The following is a 19,952-nucleotide window of genomic DNA, read 5'->3' on the forward strand; positions in this document are numbered from 1 at the left end:
ATGTACACATGTGGTACATGAGGTGGAACAAAATTGTGATCTCACGATCCAGTTTACACCCAAGAGCTGTTGTTAAAATAGATAATATAGATAAAATAGATAACAAAATAAAAGATCACAACAAAAATAGTATAGATCAAATCAGAATTTAAAACAGAAACGGAAGTGAATCTAAACTGAAATCAGATTGAGAGTGTAATCAATGCGAATCAGGATTAAAATTGAATGTCTACGTTTATTAGTCTGTTAATAATCCTACTACAGAAACTAGTACAGTTTTAATTATTTGTGCATTAAATGAAATGTGGGTCTAATTACAGGGTTTACACACATAAAAAAGTGCTATCAGAAAAGTCTTGCTGCTAAAAAAAAACTGAAATCAGAACTGGAATATGACCAAATCTAAGAACTTAAATTAGAATCGCATTTGGAATTAGAATATGAATCAGAATTATAATTGATATCAGAATCACATTTGAAGTTAGTATATGAATTAAATTTAGAACTGAAATCAGAATCACATTTGGAGTTATAATCTGTATGCGAAGTGAATCAGAGTTAGAAGTGAATCAGAGGTAGATGTGAATCAGAGGTAGATGTGAATCAGAGTTAGATGTGAATCAGAGTTAGAAGTGAATCAGAGTTAGATGTGAATCAGAGTTAGAAGTGAATCAGAGTTAGATGTGAATCAGAGTTAGAAGTGAATCAGAGTTAGATGTGAATCTGAGTTAGAAGTGAATCAGAGTTAGATGTGAATCAGAGTTAGATGTGAATCAGAGTTAGATGTGAATCTGAGTTAGAAGTGAATCAGAGTTAGATGTGAATCAGAGTTAGATGTGAATCAGAGTGTGAACAGACTGTTTCAGGGATCTGATTGCTGGTTCTGCAGGTGGTTCTGTGCTTGGTGCTCCTGGTTCTGAGCCCGGCCGACTCTAAATCCTCCCAGAAGAAAATCTGCGACATCAACCTGAAGATTCACAAAGATTTCCCTGAGTCAGACTCCGAGACTCAGGGAGGAAACGGCAACATCCACGCCCGCTCACTCTCCCCCTGGAACTGGACGTGAGTTACTCACCACAGCTCACCACTGAATATAACACGTCACTACATTCACACTAAACTATAATACTGTTTAATTAAGCAATAATTAAACTCGAGGTTCGTGCTATAATGTGTAATATTGGCACTGCTGTGATGCATTCTAATATAACACGTTACAGCAGGAACCTCGAGTGTATTATTGAGATTATATCACAGTTCCATTATCACTGTTTATTAAAAGATTAGGATTAAAATGCGAAACTCCTATAATATAATTTACAGTTAACTTAATCATCATACAATAAAGCAGTTATTAGGGTAAAGATCTGTATAAAAGCATTTATTCTAAATTGTAATCAGATATGGAATTCTATTTAGAATATGAATTGGATTTAGAATGGGAATTTTATTCAGATTCAGAATTGAAATCAGATTCCGAATTTAAATTTCTAAAATCAGATTTGGAATGGCTGGAACCAGAATTGGAATTACTGTAATCAGAATTGGAATTATATTAAAAATCAGAATTGCAATCAAAATCTGAATTTGTTTTAGAATCTGAATTGGAATCAGATATGGAATTCTGTTTAGAACACAACTTGGAATCAGAAGTTTAATAACTGTAATCATAATTGTAATTCTATTTACAATCAGAATTGGAATCAGATTCAAAATGAGAATTGGAATCATATGTTTAACTATAGTTAAAATCAAAATTGGAATCAGATTCATAATTGAAATCAGACTTGGAATCAGAGTTAGAACTATATTCAAAATCTGAATTTGTTTTATAAGCTGAATTGAAATTTAGAATTTGGATTACATGAAGATTCTGAATTGGAATTATATTAGGAATTCGAATTTAAATCAGAATGTATTTAATTATATTTAGAATGTGAACTGTAATCAGGCTGTAGGTGTGAATGTAATTGTGAATGGGGTTTATTTGTATCTGTTGTTCTGTTATAAAGGAGAAGTGTGAACGCTGTGAGAATCAGAGCTGCTCTCTGGTTGAAGGTTCTCTGGTGGTAAAGGTCCTGTAGATGGTTCAGGTCAGGACTGTATTTAGTCTCGCTGTTGCAGTTGACCTCTCAGGTCGTTGGGGTGAAGCTGCAGAATGATGTGAAACTCGTCTCGGGATGTAGGTCAGCCAATCAGAGAAGGACTGTTTTTATATTTCAGCGTTTCCGACTGTCTGGAGCTTCTTTTACTCATACCTTGTTTCTTCTGGACCTTCTGACTTTAAGTTTTAAGTTTAGGTCTAAACCAAAACATAGTGATGCTCATTTGCTATCTTACACTTCGACAACAGACTATTTCCACTCCTTCCTCCTGTCTGGTTTAAACAGCAGCAGATCTTCTGAATATATCTACACTGATGGGCGTGGTGTTCTGGAAATGAGGTGTGTTCAGGTACATTTCTGGAGTTTTATCTTGTTTATCTTGGTAACAGAAAACACAGGAGCTCCACTGACTGAATACAACCTAGACAGACGCCAACAGTCAGACGTTCATCGCTATCTCGGTAACACAGGCGCCGTGCCGAGCCGAGCGTACACCCCCACTTATTACACACACATGAACACACAGCAGCACAAACCCAACTTTTACATCAACAATAAACAGAATAGTAAATAAAATAACATTGCTGTTCCCGTAAATGAGCTGCTGGAGCTCCTTCACAGCGTCAACCAGCAGCTCAGTTTCCTCTGCTGAGAAGAGTTTGTTGAACACGTCCAGGTAGCTGCACCGTTAAAATAGCAATCCACCAAAGACAGAGCTCACCTGGTTCTACTTTTAAAGGAAACGATTAGCGACATAGATACGCTCTGATTGGTTTGTTTATTTTATGTTACGCCCAAAATTAATCACCATGATTAAAATATGATAAAACTGGTTTTATATATGACACTGTTTTACTGTTTTACTTCATTCTCTCTCTTTCTGACCCCTGCAGAACACACACCTGCCCCCACCAGATCCCGAGGGTCATCTTCGAGGCGGAGTGTCAGAACCACTACTGCACCGACCCGAACAGCAACCTGCAGACCGAGCTGAACTCCGTCCCCATCTACCACTACATGCTGGTGCTGCAGCAGGACAAGCAGGACCGCTGCGTCACCGTGTCCTACCAGAAGGTGGCAGTGGGCTGTACTTGTGTGTGGGCTCAATCCTCCTGAAACATCCTGAAACATCTCGAAACGTCCTGAAACATGCAAAAAAAATCCAGCCCAGCAAGATCTAAACTAATTTAAATAAATTAATTTATTTAGTTAATAATTGTTTTGAATGAATGTGAATGATAAAGTGTTCTGTATGATTATGATGGTGTTGTCGTATGTGTGATAAATATAATTTAATGCTATTGTTGCTATAGGCGTGATAAATATAAATAAATACTGTTGATTGCACTGTCTATGTGGGTTTGGCTTAATTTCTCATTGTTATTATTATTATTAGTAGTAGTAATAGTAGTATTCAAAGACGTAAAGACTTTATTTGATGTTAAATTATGAAGAGCAGGGCTTGTTGGAGTCATTTCAGTAAGTTGTGCACAATCCGTTGTAGAGAGTAAGTTGTAGAAAGTAGGGTGTAGGGAGTAGGGTTGTAGGGGGTATGAAGTAGGTTGTAGGGAGTATGGTGTATGGAATTGGTTGTAGGGAGAACGGTGTAGAGGGTATAGAGTAGGGAGTAGGGAATAAGTTGTAGGGAGTAAGGTGTAGGGAGAAGGGTGTAGGGGGTATATAGTAGGGTGTAGGGATTAGGGAATATGGATTAGGGTGTATGGAGTAGGTTGTGAGGAGTATGGTGTATAAAAATGTGTTGTAGGGAGTAGGGAGTAGGTTGTACGCAGTAGAGTGTATGGAATTAGTTGTAGAGAGTAGGGTGTAGGGAGCAGGTTGTGGGGAGTATGCAATGTGCTGTAGGTGCAGGAAGTATGGTGTATGGAAGTAGTTGTAGGGAGTAGGTTGTGGGGAGTATGGAATTTGTTGTGGAGAGTAGGGGGTAGGGTGTACAGACATCCCAAGTTGCAAAAGTTGATTTCAGGGAGGTTTGCAGGCAACACTTTCGTTGTTCTTTACTTTTATCAGACATGGATATAATTTAGAGTATTCAGAGGTGAAATGAGTTTTATATTTTTTCTCTTTGGAAGGCCCTGCCTCTGCTTTCCCTGCCACCGCCATGATCTGCTTTCTCTCACTCACTGAACAATTCCCGTCCGGCAGGGGGAAAAAACACTGCCCGCCCACACTAAAAACTGATTGGCTGTCTCACAGACTCTTTGCAGAGAACAGGCCAATCAGAACCCTCTTTGTTTCATTACATTACATTACATTACATTACATTACATTTGGCAGACGCTTTTGTCCAAAACGACTTACAATAGTCAAGTACAATGTAAAATAAGTTTAAAAGTAAAAACAACTTTGGATAGGGATAAAAGGAGGTCAAAGGGAATAATAGGATAGAGGAGTGAAGGAGGGGAAGAAGGAAATGAGGTTAGAAGTAGTTAGTGTGTTAGAGGTGTTAAGAGAGTAAGTGCTCTTTGAAGAGTTTCCTCTCTCTCCTTCCCACACGCGATTAGAGAAAAAAGTCTGTGGCCTGTGTGCGCGTTTGGGGCGCTCGTTCTGAATTCCGGCATCAGGGAGCCACTACCGAAATGCGGGAGACTCCCGCAGCTTCAGGGAGACTTGGTTTGTCTGGGGTGTATAGAATTTGTTGTAGGGAGTAGGGTGTAGGGAGTAGTTTGTGGGGAGTATGGAATTTGTTGCAGAGAGTAGGGTGTATGGAATTGTTGTAGGGAGTAGGGAGTGGGGAGTACGGAATTTGCTGTAGGGAGTAGGGTGTATGGAATTTGTTGTAGGAAGTAGGGTGTAGGGAGTAGGGTGTATGGTATTGTTGTAGGGAGTAGGGTGAAGGGAGTAGGGTGCATGGAATTTGTTGTAGCGAGTAGGTTGTAGAGAGTAGGGTGTATGGAATTTGTTGTAGGAAGTAGGGTGTAGGAAATAGGTTGCATGGAATTTGCTGTAGGGAGTAGGGTGTAGAAAGTAAGCTGAAGAAAGTATGTTGTATGGAGTATGCAGTAGGTTGTATGTTGTAGGGAGTAGGGTGTATGGAATTGTTGTAGGGAGTAGGGTGAAGGGAGTAGGGTGTATGGAATTGTTGTAGGGAGTAGGGTGTAGAGAGTAGGGTGTATGGAATTTGTTGTAGGCAGTAGGGTGTAAGCTGTAAGTAAGCAGTAAACTGAAGAAAGTATGTTGTATTGAGTATGCAGTATGTTGTATGTTGTAGGGAGTAGGGTGTATGGAATTGTTGTAGGGAGTAGGGTGTAGGGAGTAGGGTGTATGGAATTTTTTGTAGGCAGTAGGGTGTAGGAAGTAAGCTGAAGAAAGTATGTTGTATTGAGTATGCAGTAGGTTGTATGTTGTAGAGTAGGTTGTAGGGAGCCCGTTATAGGGAGTAGAGATTAGGGCGTAGGGATCAGGGAGCTGTTTGAGACGGACCCGCGGTGGGAGTTGGTGTAGTTTGGCCGCAGTGTGTCTCAGCGCCCCCTGCTGACCCGGAGGATTGGAGGCGGTCCCGTACAGTCGGATTTAGGAGCTCAGCTCGACAACAACTCACACAAACTCCGGATTTATCACTTTATACAGTATTATTTCATTTTTCCGCTGGATTTAATTCAACACCAGGCGCTGTTTATTTGATCGGTTTGTGATTTTGTGTGTTTTCTGTGTTTTTAACGGAGCTGACAGTGTGAATTAGCTGAGTTAGCTTATGTGGCTAAGTGTGGAAATGCTAACCGGCTAAAACTCTGATTTAATCTGTTAAATAATGAACTTTTATCACTTCTAGTGTTAAAATAACACTGTTTATTTATTTATCTAACAGTTAAGCTGCCTTATATTCACTCTTTAACAGTGTGAGGAACTTAAATAGTGTGATAACTGTTATAATAACCTGGCTAACTACCTGATATATGAACTTTATTAGGAGTATTATTATTATATTAGTATATTACTGTGTGTGTGTGTGGTTGTTTTAGTGAACTGAGTAACAGAACTGATGCTGTGTAACTACTGTGTTTATTTCTGCAGGCTGAGAAGAGAGAGCTGAACACTGAGAGAAAGAAAGAGACTGTAAATACTGTTATAATTACTATAAATACTATTTAAATTACTGTTATAATTATAATTAAACACTGTAAATGGGGAACAGTGCTCTAAAAGCTCATTTGGAGACTTCTCAGAAAACTGGAGTCTTTCAGCTGACTGGTAAAGGCCTGCAGGAGGTAAATAAACACACACACACACCAATAGACCAACACAGCATGTGACCCTTTTTTACTCTTTATAATAATAATGATAATAATTATAATATTGTGAGGTTAATTACCAGCTTGACCAGTAGGGCTGTGTATTATAAAATTTAATATATCACAATATTATTCGTAATTATCGTACGCAATAATATTGCCAACATTTTTTAATATCGTGATTATTATTATACCCTGGTATTATACGATTTTGTTGCAGGTTTTTATTTTCTACATAACGCAATTCTGACAGTTGTACTTTATAATGTATCATAATTCCATGATGAATAGACCAATAGAAATGCTCCAAAATTATGTGCCATAAAATCTGTTTGTACTGACTTCTGCTGAGGAAAGTCAGCTGAGGATATTTTCCAGTGGGTAGTGTGAATCGATTAAAAAATAAATCGATTTATTCACAATACATGCATTGCATTTTTGGAAGCAGATTAAAAAAAAATATTCATAATTATTGTGAATATGTGTAATAATGTGATGAGCTTGGAAGAGTGGGTAATATTTGACTTGATTTATGAACTCAGCAAAACTTTATAAAAGCGCTAATACCTCTCCAAGCTCTGTAAAATTTTTGATTAATTTAATAAAATGATATAGATCCGCTTTTAACCTATAATGTAATTTAGAAAACTTGTAGAAACTATATTTGTGTTTTGTTTTGTTTTTTTTTATATAAATTGTCATTGGTAAAACTGCCTATATTATTTTGTATATAACTTAAAGACTGTGTCCTAGGGGTGGACAATATTATATCGTATACAATATTATTGTGACACAGAAATATCATGATATTAAAAATCCATATCGTGATAACAGGGCTGTTCTGTCTTAAAAGTAGTCTCTTATTTACTGTGAAGCTTTAGGTGTATTTATTGTATAATATAAGTTTTAATTTGCAGTTTATATGCATGCACTAAATATTCTGCAATATTATTTGCTGCATTATATTATTTTATCATATATTATTTGTTTTGCCACATTATGATTATACTGTTATACTATTATACTATATTCCTGAAATTAATTAATTATTTTTCTGTTTTCCTATACCGCCAAGTATATCGTTATCACAAAAATACCCTGAAATATCGTGATATTATTTTAGAGCCATATCGCCCACCCCTAGTGTGTCCCTTATAATTTTTGTTGTAATTTTGCCTTTAACTTTGTGCCTTATTTTTGTATGTAAAGTGTCTTTGAAAAATTAAAAAAGCACTATATAAATAAAATTTATTATTATTATTATTATTATAATTTTATAAAAATAAAAAAAGCTTCCAAAAATAATTGCCTGCATTGCCCTAATGACAGTATTTATAAAATAAAATTATTCTGATGTAATACATAAATAGATCATATTTGAGCTGAAAATATGAGCATATGCTTCTTATTTTTAGTTCCCAGAGGAGCTTCAGAGACTGACTGGAAACCTGCGGACGGTCGATCTGTCCAACAACAAGATCGAGGTGCTGCCGGCGTTCATCGGGAGCTTCCAGCAGCTGAAGAGCCTCACCATCGCCAGCAACAAGCTCAGTACGTACCGCCTAAAACAGTTAATCATCACAGAAGATTATACCAATCAGCTATGAGATGGATAGATACTTTAATGATTAGCTGCCAGAGCCCTGAGAGAGCACAGTTGGTCTTGCTCTCTCTGGGTGGGTACAGTACAGTAGATGGCGCTCTTTTGCTCTTTCCCCTCATCACTCCTAGGGTGATGTGGATCAGCCCAAGGCTGCGTCTGTGAGCTGATGTATCAGAACCGAGTCGCTGTAGGCGCTTTCCTCCGAGCGTTAGCGCTGTGATGCTACTCAGCAAAAAAGATTAAAAAAGAGGCGGAGTCTGACTTCACATGTATCGGAGGAGGAGGCGTGTGCTGGTCTTCTTCACCCTCCTGGTGTTGGAGCATCACTAGTGATAGAGGGAGTCCTAATAAGTGGGTTGAGTAATTGGCTGAGTAAAATCGTGGAGAAAATGGGATAACAATTATAAAATGGGAAATTTAGGAAAATAAAGTGAGTTATTATTAATTTTTATTATACGTTAAAGCTTTTTAGGTTTTAGATATCGGTCAAAACAATGAAAATCAACATATTATGAATAAAATATGTTTAAAATTATATGAAAATTAAATAATTTGTAACTGTTCCTTTGCTGCAGATGTGCCGTACCACTGAAGCAGTTTAGTCCGCATTTATGTTTCTTCTGACTTCACAACTTCCCTAACGAGGGCCTACAGGAAGCCAAATGTCACACGTTTACTCACACTGTCCCTAAAAAACTCTAAAAACCAGCCTGCAGCCCTAAAACTCAAACAACTGTAAGCAGATTTATCTATCTTTTTTTTTTTGATTATAAGGCACATTAAACGACACTAGTAAGGATGCCTAAATCGAAGTGAGCAAGTGTGTCGCCATGTTTCCCTTCTATTGGGGAAGCTGGGGGAAGCGCCTTAAATAAACAAAACTGTAATTCTAAAAAAAAAAAAAAAACTTTTTCTTTTAAAAATAAACTGGATGTTAATCTACACAGATTTCTCTCCTAATAAAAAACGTTTTTTTTTTTAAAGTTAAGCGCTTCCGTTTATTTACAGTAAGCTTAGATTCCCAAATTTCTCCAACACTAAAGCTGGAGCATTAGCGGCTAACCGCTAGCAGTTAGCAGCTAATGCCACCCGACAGAACTACACTGAGGAACCCTGAGTGCTCCAGTAAGCCAGGACCACGTAGCTTGTTTTATCATGGTAAATGGGGAGGCTTCACTACAGTCCGATATACTCACCTCTGAATGACAAAAGAGCTAGTGCTTTGAGGTTAGCGGCTAATGCTAATGCAGCTGCACCCAGCCTGCAGCATCTACTAAACTACATAAACTACAGCATCGTCGCTCTCTGGTGAGGGTCTGTGATTAATCCCCTGTATAAAACACTCAATAATAATAAAATCTCCTTTAAAGTTTCTTTTACAGTAAGTTTAATCCAGTGTCTGAGGAGAGCTCTGTGTCATCTCTGAGTTTCCATACGGCTGTTTATGTTTAAACCAGCTCAGAGCCTCATATCAACATATGGGCATCTTTACACAGTGTTTAGAATCATTGATTCCAATCTGCACTTGATTCCTAAATCGATTCTTAACTCGATATAGAGTCGACTCTACACTGCAACTATCGAAAGTGTTCCTAAAGTTCCTCAAAGCGTTCGTCCAAACACCACACAGATCACGTGATCATTCAGGAAATATCTGCAGACTTTTAAGTTTAAATGTCTTTAAAAGCCTTTAAACACCTTATTTTCTGTTCTTTTTGCTTTTCAGAGATCGACTGAATCAAAACATCAAACAATGACTCTTATTTCTTCTTGTTCTTTTCATAAACTTTGATTCCAGACAGGAGAGATTTTCTGGTTGTGAGGGTCTCGAAATCAAAGAAAACCCATAAACGTATTATGTTTTTACTTTAAATGAAGAATAAACATATATAAACTAATATTTTTAGTTTTATATTTGATCTATTATTATTTCCTTTTATTCCTGATGTTTGAGGTTTTTGATCTGTATCGTTTCAGTATTGTAATTGAGATATTTATGCAGGTATTGTATTGGAAGTCAGAATTTTGGTATTGTTGTGATAATAACTGTGGTTTTCCTGTGTTTTACAGCCAGTCTGCCGAATGATATCGGGAAGCTGAAGAAGCTGGAGACTCTGGTGTTGAATGGAAATCAGCTCCAGCAGCTTCCCGCCGCTGTGGGTCAGCTGAAAGCCCTGCGGACCCTCAGCCTCTCGGGGAACCAGTTCCGGGAGTTCCCCGGGGGTCTCGGCACCCTGCGGCAGCTGGACATGCTGGACCTTTCCAAGAACCACATCCAGGCCGTGCCGGCGGGGGTGGCCGAACTGCAGGCCATTGAAATCAACCTCAACCAGAATCAGGTGATCAATACGTTCATTAACACGAATTTCACTTATTTAGAGAATAAAGAATCAAAATCTGAGAGAATCACTCACTTATTTCTAATGAGAGTGATAGAACTAAAGGTATAATTGATTGATTTTTAGTGTAGTAAAACATGATAAAAAGTACCTTTGTTGAATAGCACACCTCTGCTTTCCAGCAGCTTTCTGAGATCCAGCAATTTTGTGCTTTTTGCCCAGCCACTTTGGGGCATATTTTGCCCTGATAAATCACTTTTTACACTCTTTCCTTTGATTCCTCTGATTCATGTTAAGTGTGGTACACACCATGTCACCAAACGGCACGGTGACTACCTGTAGCCCCATATATAGTGTAGCCCCTCTGACTGATTACCTGTGATTGTAAAAACCTCTGATGCTAATAGGTTAATCTACAGTTATTCTGTCTAAAAGTTATATCCGGCTAAAGGGGGGGATTATCTTAACCAGGGAAAGGCTAACCCGCTAAGCTAACGGTGGATTCAGCCGGTCAGGTCTTACTTTAAATAAGCATATATATTTTTTTATAATTTTATTTCTAATTGTTCCCATTTTCTCCCCAATTTACACGGCCAATTACCCAACCCACTCATCAGGACTCCCCCTATCACTAGTGATGCTCCAACACACAAGCAGGGTGAAGACTAACACATGCTTCCTCTGATACATGTGAAGTCAGCCACCGCTTCTTTTCCAGCTGCTGCTGATGCTGTAGCATTACCGAGCAGCATCACAGCGCTAACGCTCAGAGGAAAGCGCAGCGACTCGGTTCTAATACATCAGCTCACAGACGCCCTGTGCTGCAGACATCATCCTAGGAGTGATGTGGGGAGAGAGCGCCATCTACTGTACCCACCTGGAGGGAGCAGGGTCAATTTTGCTCCTTCTGAACCTGAACCTGCGACCTCCCGCTCATAGTGGCAGCGCTTTAGACCGCTGGACCACTCGGCGCCTAAATAAGCATATTTGCCAGAGGGCGGTGCTCTCGAGATAAAACGTGAGACATTAAAACTGTGCATATACTGAGAAAATGGGCTGATTCTTAAGATCGATTTGGGTTAATTTGAATCGATATCAGATCATTCAAATGAAGATTGATTTAAATCGAAGAATCGATTGAATCTTTTTTTTAAACACACCCCTAGCATCACATCTTGCATCTCAATTGGCAATAATATTGTTTATCAGAATGATTTCTGGAGATAATATTGTCTTTAGACAGATTTTTGCTGTCTGTGCGTCTCAGATTTCAGCTCTGTCTCCGGAAGTGTCCCGCTGTCCCCGGCTGAAGGTGCTGAGACTGGAGGAGAACTGCCTGGAGCTTCCCTCCATCCCCTCCTCCATCCTCACCAGCTCCAGCGTCTCGCTGCTGTCTGTGGAGGGGAACCTGTTCGAGGTGAAGAAGCTGCGGGACCTGGAGGGCTATGAGAAGGTGGGCGAGTGGAAGTGGCGTCTCTGTGCACCAGTTTCTCAAACGTCTCACACCTGTTTTCTGTGTCACGCCCACGTATCTCCTCACCCACATGTCAGCAGCTGACCCAGTTCTGTGTGTGTGTTCGTCACGTTCCTCTGAGTGCTGTTGTTAAAATGTTCTAATGTAAACAGGAAGTTAAGGGCTGATGTTTTATCCTGTAGCGTAAAGTGTCTCAGCAAGTTTCGGGCGGATTAGTCATCAATAAATTTGTCGGAAGGGAAAAGTTGCCGTGACATTTCGGAAAAGAAATAAAACCCCAATTTATGACGTTCATATGATTCAACAGGACAAACTGTAATACACTACAGGAAGTGTAGGGGTGCTCTATATAATGCTCTATAATTTTAATTATATGAGCCACACCCTCTTTCTGACAGACTGTAATACACTACAGGAAGCGTAGGGGGCGCTCTATATAATGCTCTATAATGTTCATTATATGATCCACACTAGGGCTGCAAGTAACGATTATTTTGATAATCGATTAATCTGTCGATTATTTTTTGATTAGTTGATTAATTGGATAAAAATAGGAAACAGACTAATTTAATTTTCAGCATTTTATTCATTATATGATCCACACGCTCATTCTGACAGACTGTAATACACTACAGGAAGCGTAGGGGGCGCTCTATATAATGCTCTATAATGTTCATTATATGATCCACACTAGGGCTGCAAGTAACGATTATTTTGATAATCGATTAATCTGTCGATTATTTTTTCGATCGGTCGATTAATCGGATAAAAATAGGAAACAGACAAATTTAATTTTCAGCATTTTATTTCTTAAACCAAACTCTGTTTGTACAAATTTGTTCCAACAACTCATAAAAATAAGTGTATGCTACATCAAGTTCAAATTAACCGATAAAAAGAACACCTTTTCCCTTTTTTTAAGTGCAAACAAAAGTCTTAAAATGCAATTTAAGTATTATCTAAGTCTAGCAGGCTTTAGTAACAGTGAGTGAGAGAAAGTAGAACGTGTAACTGCTTTCCGGCTGCACATTTAAGGTAGAATTAAAGTGGAATAGAATACTGTTCATGCAGCGATGTTGTGCTGCCGTGCCGTGCGAGATCAGCTGTGCACATTTTGCACCGAACACTGTTTTTTTAAGGCGTCCGACATTTTTCAAATGCTTATTCCAGATCACGCCACACAAAAGCTTACCGCTCCACATTATGGGGTGGCAACTGCACATACGTGTACAAATGATGTATACCAACTAATCGATTATTAAATTAGTTGCCAACTATTTTATTAATCGATGATTTTAATCGATTAAATCCATTAGTTGTTGAAGCCCTAATCCACACACTCATTCTGTCAGTCTGTAATACACTACAGGAAGTGTAGGTGGCACTCTATAATGGTCTAAATATGTTGCTTTGTGATTACTAGGTGGTTGCTATGGTATCCCAAGTGGTTGTTATCCATCTGCTTAGCTCAATCTAATCCAACTAACCTGTTCAGATGGTGCCCACCTCCCATTCACTCTGCTGCTGATAGAAATACAGATATACAGAAATACTGTGTGTATTGTAAACAGTGAATGTTTGAATGTAAAACAGAGCTGATCTCACTGTGTGTGTGTGTGTGTGTGTAAAGCAGAGATATATGTGGTCTGAGGGCGTAAAGAGGGGAAAGGTCAGGATGAGTCCTACTCTGAACTCTTAAAGCCATAATTGGTGCTGTAAATATAGCTTACATACACTGTATGTACAAATGCTTATATAAATTCCTAATGAAAAACAATTCTACATAGTAAATGAGTAGTGAAGTGATCTATCAGATTATAAAGGAACACATAATTAATCATGTAGTAACTTAAAAACAGGGTTAAACAAACTAAAATACTAATAAGCTGCTCTTATCTGGGGAGCTGTTTGTTAACTTGTGGTTTCTGAGGCTGGTAACTCTGATGGGTGGTTCTGATGAGTGCCAGTTTCATCATTATGATGTTTTTGCGGTGACGGCAGTTGAAGAAACTTTCTTAAAGTTCTTGAAATTCTTCTTCTCAGATTGACTGACCTTCATTTCTCCTTAAAGTATTTTTTTCTTTACTCAGTTTAGTAGTTATTGCCATAATATGGATTAGTTTTTCACTTTCGTTTTCTGTTAAAAGCAGGGTTTCTGGTCCCGCAGCTTACCATCAGCTGCCAGAGTAGGTAAATGGGTAGGAAGGTAGGTATGTAGGTAGGTATATGGGTAGATAGGTAGGAAGGTAGGTACGTAGGTAGGTATATGAGTAGGCAGGCAGGTAGGAAGGTATGTAGATTGGTACGTAGATACGTAGGTAGATAGGTAGGTACTACATAGGTATGAAGTTAGGTAGGTACGTAGGTTAGCTTGTAAGTATGTAGATAGGTAGGTATGTAGGTAGGTATATGGGTAGATAGGTAGGAAGGTAGGTATGTAGGTAGGTATATGGGTAGATAGGTAGGAAGGTAGGTATGTAGGTAGGTATATGGGTAGATAGGTAGGAAGGTAGGTATGTAGGTAGGTATATGGGTAGATAGGTAGGAAGGTAGGTATGTAGGTAGGTATATGGGTAGATAGGTAGGAAGGTAGGTATGTAGGTAGGTATATGGGTAGATAGGTAGGAAGGTAGGTAGGTAAATAGGTAGATAGGTAGGAAGGTAGGTATGTAGGTAGGTATATGGGTAGGCAGGCAGGTAGGAAGGTATGTAGATTGGTACGTAGATACGTAGGTAGATAGGTAGGTACTACATAGGTATGAAGTTAGGTAGGTACGTAGGTTAGCTTGTAAGTACGTAGATAGGTAGGTATGTAGGTAGGTAGGTATATACGTAGGTATATACGTAGCCATGTAGTTACCTAGATAGTTAGGTACGTAGGTATTTTAGGTAAGCAGGTTGATGGGTAGGTGTGTAAGTAGGTGGGTAGGTAGGTAGGTAGGTATTTTATTAATCCCAGACAGAATTATATTTTAGAATTACAACGTGTTCTATATGGATAATAGGTATAGAAACAAGTAGGTGGTCATAATGTTATGATGTTATGCTTGATCTGTGGATATGTTTTTTATTGGAGATTGAAGTAAATGTTATTTTAATGTTATTTTAATGTTATTTTAATGTTATTTTGTGTGTTTTTATGTATTGCAGTATATGGAGCGCTTCACTGCAACAAAGAAGAAGTTCACCTGAGTGTTGTAGCGCTGCCCCCTGGTGTCGGCCGGCTGCATTGCGCTGCATTGGGCAGAGTGTGTGTGTGTGTGTGTGTGTGTGTGTGTGTGTGTAAGGGGCTGGGTGAGGAGCGCCACACGGAGGAGATGCTGTAACCTGCTATAATGCATGCTCAGACGACAACACAGGGTCTTCTGCTGCCCCGCCCACTTCAGATACCGCGCAGGATCACCTGAGTGACATCACAAACACACACACCACACACCTGTATCTTTCTCATTTACATACGGACGGAATATAACCACGGAGAGCTCTATGCATTTACACCACCTGATAGGCTGCTGTATCTCCCTGCACACACAGTGTGTGTGTTAACTCTGTACACACACTTTATAAACTAACCTTTAAAAATAATATATACTATAAAAATGACATGCTTAAATTTCTTTATTAGGCTTTTAAACATATATATATATATCTATAAATCTATAAATATACACAGTACTGTGGTGCAGAAGTCTTAGACAGACGTTTTGTATAAAGGAGTTGTTTAAAAGGCGCGTATCAAACACATGAAGGAAATGATTGATTATTAGAAATATTATTGATCACAGGCAGACAGTGCTGCATTTTTCTTTATTCGTATTCTTTCTTATTATGATTTCTTTATTTCTCTACTTTTGTCTTTTATATCTTGATTCGATTTGTTTCTATTTCCTTTTCCAGTGGGAGATGATGTTTTAGTATAACTCAGACCGAATGTGAACGGATTTTAACATGAATATTTATTTATTTTTGTAATAAATCGTAAATCTGTACTTGAACCGAGTAAACGTGTCATAATGCTCTTAAGCTAGAGATATACTTGCTGTTTAATGCATGTTTGCATACGCATGATTGCTGCCTTGCGTATCCTGCATCCGTTTGGTGCTATAATTTATCTCGTCCTTAGAAAATTAACATGACAAATCGTATGTAAGGGCGTAATACAGGTGTAATAATGGTAGAGGGCAGTGCAGGCACTCAGCATCTTCAACATTTCAGAACTAAAGATGGAAAGATCGATTAGCTTTGTATCATTTTTGGCTATTTCTTTCACAAAATATTCAAAAAATCTGATTTGATTGTGAATTATAGGATTACAGCAGCTTTGTGTGTGGCTCATTCTTGGTGTTGATATATCACAAAGCTGCAGTTCCTCATTCAACCCCTAGGTGAAATTTCGTAGCTGGAGTACGACTGCAGACACTTTTTTTTTACTTAGCAGCTAGTTGTACAAGGCCAATAATGTATGCATAGAATGTGTAAGACTAACCTGGTTTGTGGAGGAAAGAGAGAGAATATTTTAACCCCATTGACAAGATACCCCTCTTCAGAGTGCATCATTCGGCCCATACAAACTAAACTAAACCATACAAAACCCGGCAAACGCTACAGATTAACCACATTTAACCACCACTAAAGTAAAGTAGCTGCAGAGTAGAGCTAACAAACACCACTAACCATACCAAATGTACCACATTTAACCACCACTAGAGTATAGTAGCAGCAGAGTAGAGCTAACAAACACCACTAACCATACAAAACCTAACAAATTCTACAGATTAAACACATTTATCCACCACTAGAGTATAGTAGCAGCAGAGTAGAGCTAACAAACACCACTAACCATACCAAATTTACCACATTTAACCACCACTAGAGTATAGTAGCAGCAGAGCAGAGTATAGTAGAGCTAACAAACACCACTAACCATACAAATCCTTGCAAATGCTACAGATTAACCACAGTTTTAGTGTTTTAACGTAAAATTATAAAAAATACTGAACTAACCTGCTCCACCCCCCTAAAAAGCTCTACTATTATTTTAAAAATTGATGTAGAATCCATGCTTCGTGTTCTCTGGTCTGCCCTCTAGTGGTAGCGTTGAGTAACAGGCACATCACTTAGGCATTATAGGCTGAACAGCAAGTATATCTCTAGTCGTAAAGAGTTATAACGCTCTCAGAACGCTTCACCAGACTTTATAACAAGAGCAGAACTCTACGTGTTGGGTTAGTTGCAATGTGTTTGATAGTTAAGAGTGAATTCTTGAATTCTATGCAGTTGTTTTGGGATGAAGGCTGCAGTTCTGCTGTTCTGCATCAGTTTGAGATATTTGAGCATTACTGAGTTTAATGGCCTTTAATTCAGTGCAAACCAGCAAATGAAGCACAGCTTGTATCATAACGCCGCTGTCTGAGTGAGCAGAACCGTCTAACAGTGTCCATCGTGGCTTTTTCTACACTTATTTATTTATGCTACGCTAGTTTGAAGGGGTGTAATGATACCAGGCTTTAATATTCGTTTACACCTGCAGAATTATATCTGGATAAGATCAAACCCAATACAAAACACACCCAATACACTTTCAGGAAGGAGGTTGTCTGAGACGCATTTAAAACGGGTACAAATTTTATCACTCAAACCACTTTTACAAGATGGTCTGAGATGCATTTAAAACAAATCCAGTCACTCAAACCACTTCAGGAAGGAGGTTGTCTGAGACACTTTTGTAAACAGATAAAAGAAAAAACTCATACCGCTTTAGAAGATGGTCTGAGATGCATCCTGACGTTATTTAAGAATTGGATTTGTATCTGTTTTAATCTAATCCTTAAATAACTCCAGGAGTTTGTCTGAGACACACTTTAAAACAAATACAAATCTGAACACTCAAACCACTTCAGGAAGGAGGTTGTCTGAGACACTTTTGTAAACAGATAAAAGAAAAAACTCATACCGCTTTAGAAGATGGTCTGAGATGCATTTAAAACAGATACAAATCTAATTCTCAAACCACTTCAGGAAGGAGGTTGTCTAAGACACACTTTAAACAGATACAAATCTAAACACTCAGATCACTTCAGAAGATGAAGAGACGAAGCCAAAACAGATACAAATTCACTAATTTTATCCGAATTCAGAAGGTGGTCTGAAATCTGATCAGTTAAACCAGTTCAGAAGATGGTTTGAGATGTGGGTGGTTTGCTGAGGGTGGGTTTGCATATTTTGTCCAACAAAGCAACCAGATTTCGGTCTGACTAACTGGAGACACATTTGAATACCAAGTGTAAATACATAAATTTAAAATCTTTATCAGAATAAAATCCAGATACCAGGTGTAAGTGGGATCTAAAATTTGCTAAAATGTCTGAAACTACAATAAATATAAGATTTTTTAAATATAAAATTATTTTGGTCCATGTAATTTAGAGGCATTTCTATTGGTCCATACAAAAGTGTGGAGAAAGTTTGTGTTCAGATGTTGCAGAAAATTTTAAATCTAAATTTGATACTGAACGATGATTATCAAGAGAATTATCACAGAATTGTTAAGTTCTTTAGAGTGGGTGTGTCCATAGCACAAGTCCCGCCCACTCCATTTACATTTTTTTTTCCTTCTGTAGACGGACTAACTTTACAACAGGCCTCTAAAGTTGTGTTTTTAACTCTTATCTGCTTTAAAAAAACCTTCATATTATTTAATATTAATATTATTTAGATATTCAGTCTACGAATTTCGATCTGAGCCTGGAAATCGTTACACACCTTTATTATTAGTTTATTGTTTTTATTAATCCTGTGCTGTTATTTCTGTCTCTGCTGATACTTGATGTTTTTGGACATTACTGTTAAAGATTGTGATCAGGAGTTCGGGCTGAACCCCGGTGGACAGAGTACCAGTATTGTGATTATATTATATTGATATACATTCGATATGACTTGTATTGTATTAAAACACAAACTGATTGATGCAGAATAAAGACTGTTTGCATTGTTTTAACTAAAATTACAACTGTGATTGATTTTAAATGCTCACAAGTTTACTGGGGCTGACTACAGTTTGCTTTACTAAAAATTTCTTCTAAAAAGTTCTCCTTCTGCTAAAATCAATTTTTTTCTTGTTCTTAAGTGAAATACAGTGGGTCTCTCTGAGTTGTTTATGAAGCTGCACATGATGAAACTCTTCCTCAACCTCCATTGTCTGCAGTAGCTAGTAAAAGAAAATATTCGGAAAAATGAGTCGATCTGAGAGATGTTAGGGTGTCTACATCAAACAGTGAGTTCATGGCCTGGCCCACCTCGGCTCAGGACCGCCCACAGGACTAAGGTGGAGCTTACAGCTCCGTTTACAGAGCTAGTTAGCGTTAGCTATCTTGTGTATGTTAGTAACTGTAGGTTTAAATTGGATCTCCGGTTGATTCTGCGTTTTACCGAGACCTTAAATAAACACAATGGGGAAGCACGGTTTGATAAGGAAGCTCAACTCGACTGAACACCGGTCAAATAGAGTGCCTTTAGCGTTGGATTTTATTATGATATATAGTGTATAGTATAGACTCTGGAGCTTTGACGTCGTGAAACTGCACAAACACCAAATCACTAAGTCTGAGGTAAGAGTTTAGCAGAGTTAGTTTAGCTGATAGGAACGTTATTAATGCCTTACGGTCGAGCGACGCTGAGAGTCTGACGTTAAGTGAAGTTTAAGTGTTAATTTTATCCAGCACTCAGTTCTGTATCTTTATAACTAAGGCTGTATCTCTGAAAACATTTAGTCCTTTGAGTTTTAAAGCTGTAAAATTGACTGTGGGGGGAAGGCAGGTAGGCGTTCTCTGCTGCAGTGCTGTTAACCAATCAGTATAAATCAATATGACTATTCATGAGCAAGAGCCAAATCCTGTCTTTCTTCAGAGACCACTTATTCATTGATTTAAAGCAGGGCTAAATAGAAACACCGGAACACTTTTTTTTTTTTTTTTTTAACAAAAATCAGCTCATAGGTATTACTTATTCATACTAGAGACACAAATAGACATTTTAAAATGAATTAAAAAACGATAGAAAGTTAATCAGCTAGATAATGACCATTAAATCTGACATTTAAGATAAAAAATATTAAAATTATTCTGGTATAGTGAATTTTTAATGTATTTTATTTTTTGCATATGACCAACACACAGTTTTACA

General features: G+C 38.1%; 2 protein-coding genes and 1 long non-coding RNA gene across 3 annotated transcripts; all 3 read left to right on the forward strand.

Moving 5' to 3' along the window:
• Nucleotides 1-874: 874 nt before the first annotated feature.
• Nucleotides 875-3,518, forward strand: il17a/f2 (interleukin 17a/f2; the record flags this gene model as incomplete). Its single annotated transcript, XM_022664776.2, has 2 exons — nucleotides 875-1,062; nucleotides 2,999-3,518. Coding segments are annotated over 2 exons (411 nt in total), but the record flags the coding sequence as incomplete, so codon positions are not given.
• A 2,065-nt stretch (nucleotides 3,519-5,583) lies between these two features.
• On the forward strand, nucleotides 5,584-18,774 carry lrrc57 (leucine rich repeat containing 57). The gene is made up of 6 exons (XM_022664747.2): nucleotides 5,584-5,750; nucleotides 6,138-6,331; nucleotides 7,771-7,906; nucleotides 10,029-10,297; nucleotides 11,565-11,750; nucleotides 14,922-18,774. The coding sequence occupies exons 2-6, from the start codon at nucleotides 6,248-6,250 to the stop codon at nucleotides 14,961-14,963; spliced, it is 717 nt and encodes a 238-aa protein (XP_022520468.1). The 5' UTR covers nucleotides 5,584-5,750; nucleotides 6,138-6,247; the 3' UTR covers nucleotides 14,964-18,774.
• LOC125780974 (uncharacterized) lies at nucleotides 12,543-14,592 on the forward strand. Its single transcript, XR_007424017.1, has 3 exons — nucleotides 12,543-14,017; nucleotides 14,161-14,368; nucleotides 14,401-14,592. It is a non-coding gene; the product is annotated as an uncharacterized LOC125780974 (long non-coding RNA).
• Nucleotides 18,775-19,952: the final 1,178 nt, after the last annotated feature.

Source organism: Astyanax mexicanus, chromosome 14 (genome assembly GCF_023375975.1).
Source record: "Astyanax mexicanus isolate ESR-SI-001 chromosome 14, AstMex3_surface, whole genome shotgun sequence".
NCBI classification, from domain to species: Eukaryota; Metazoa; Chordata; class Actinopteri; order Characiformes; family Acestrorhamphidae; genus Astyanax; species Astyanax mexicanus.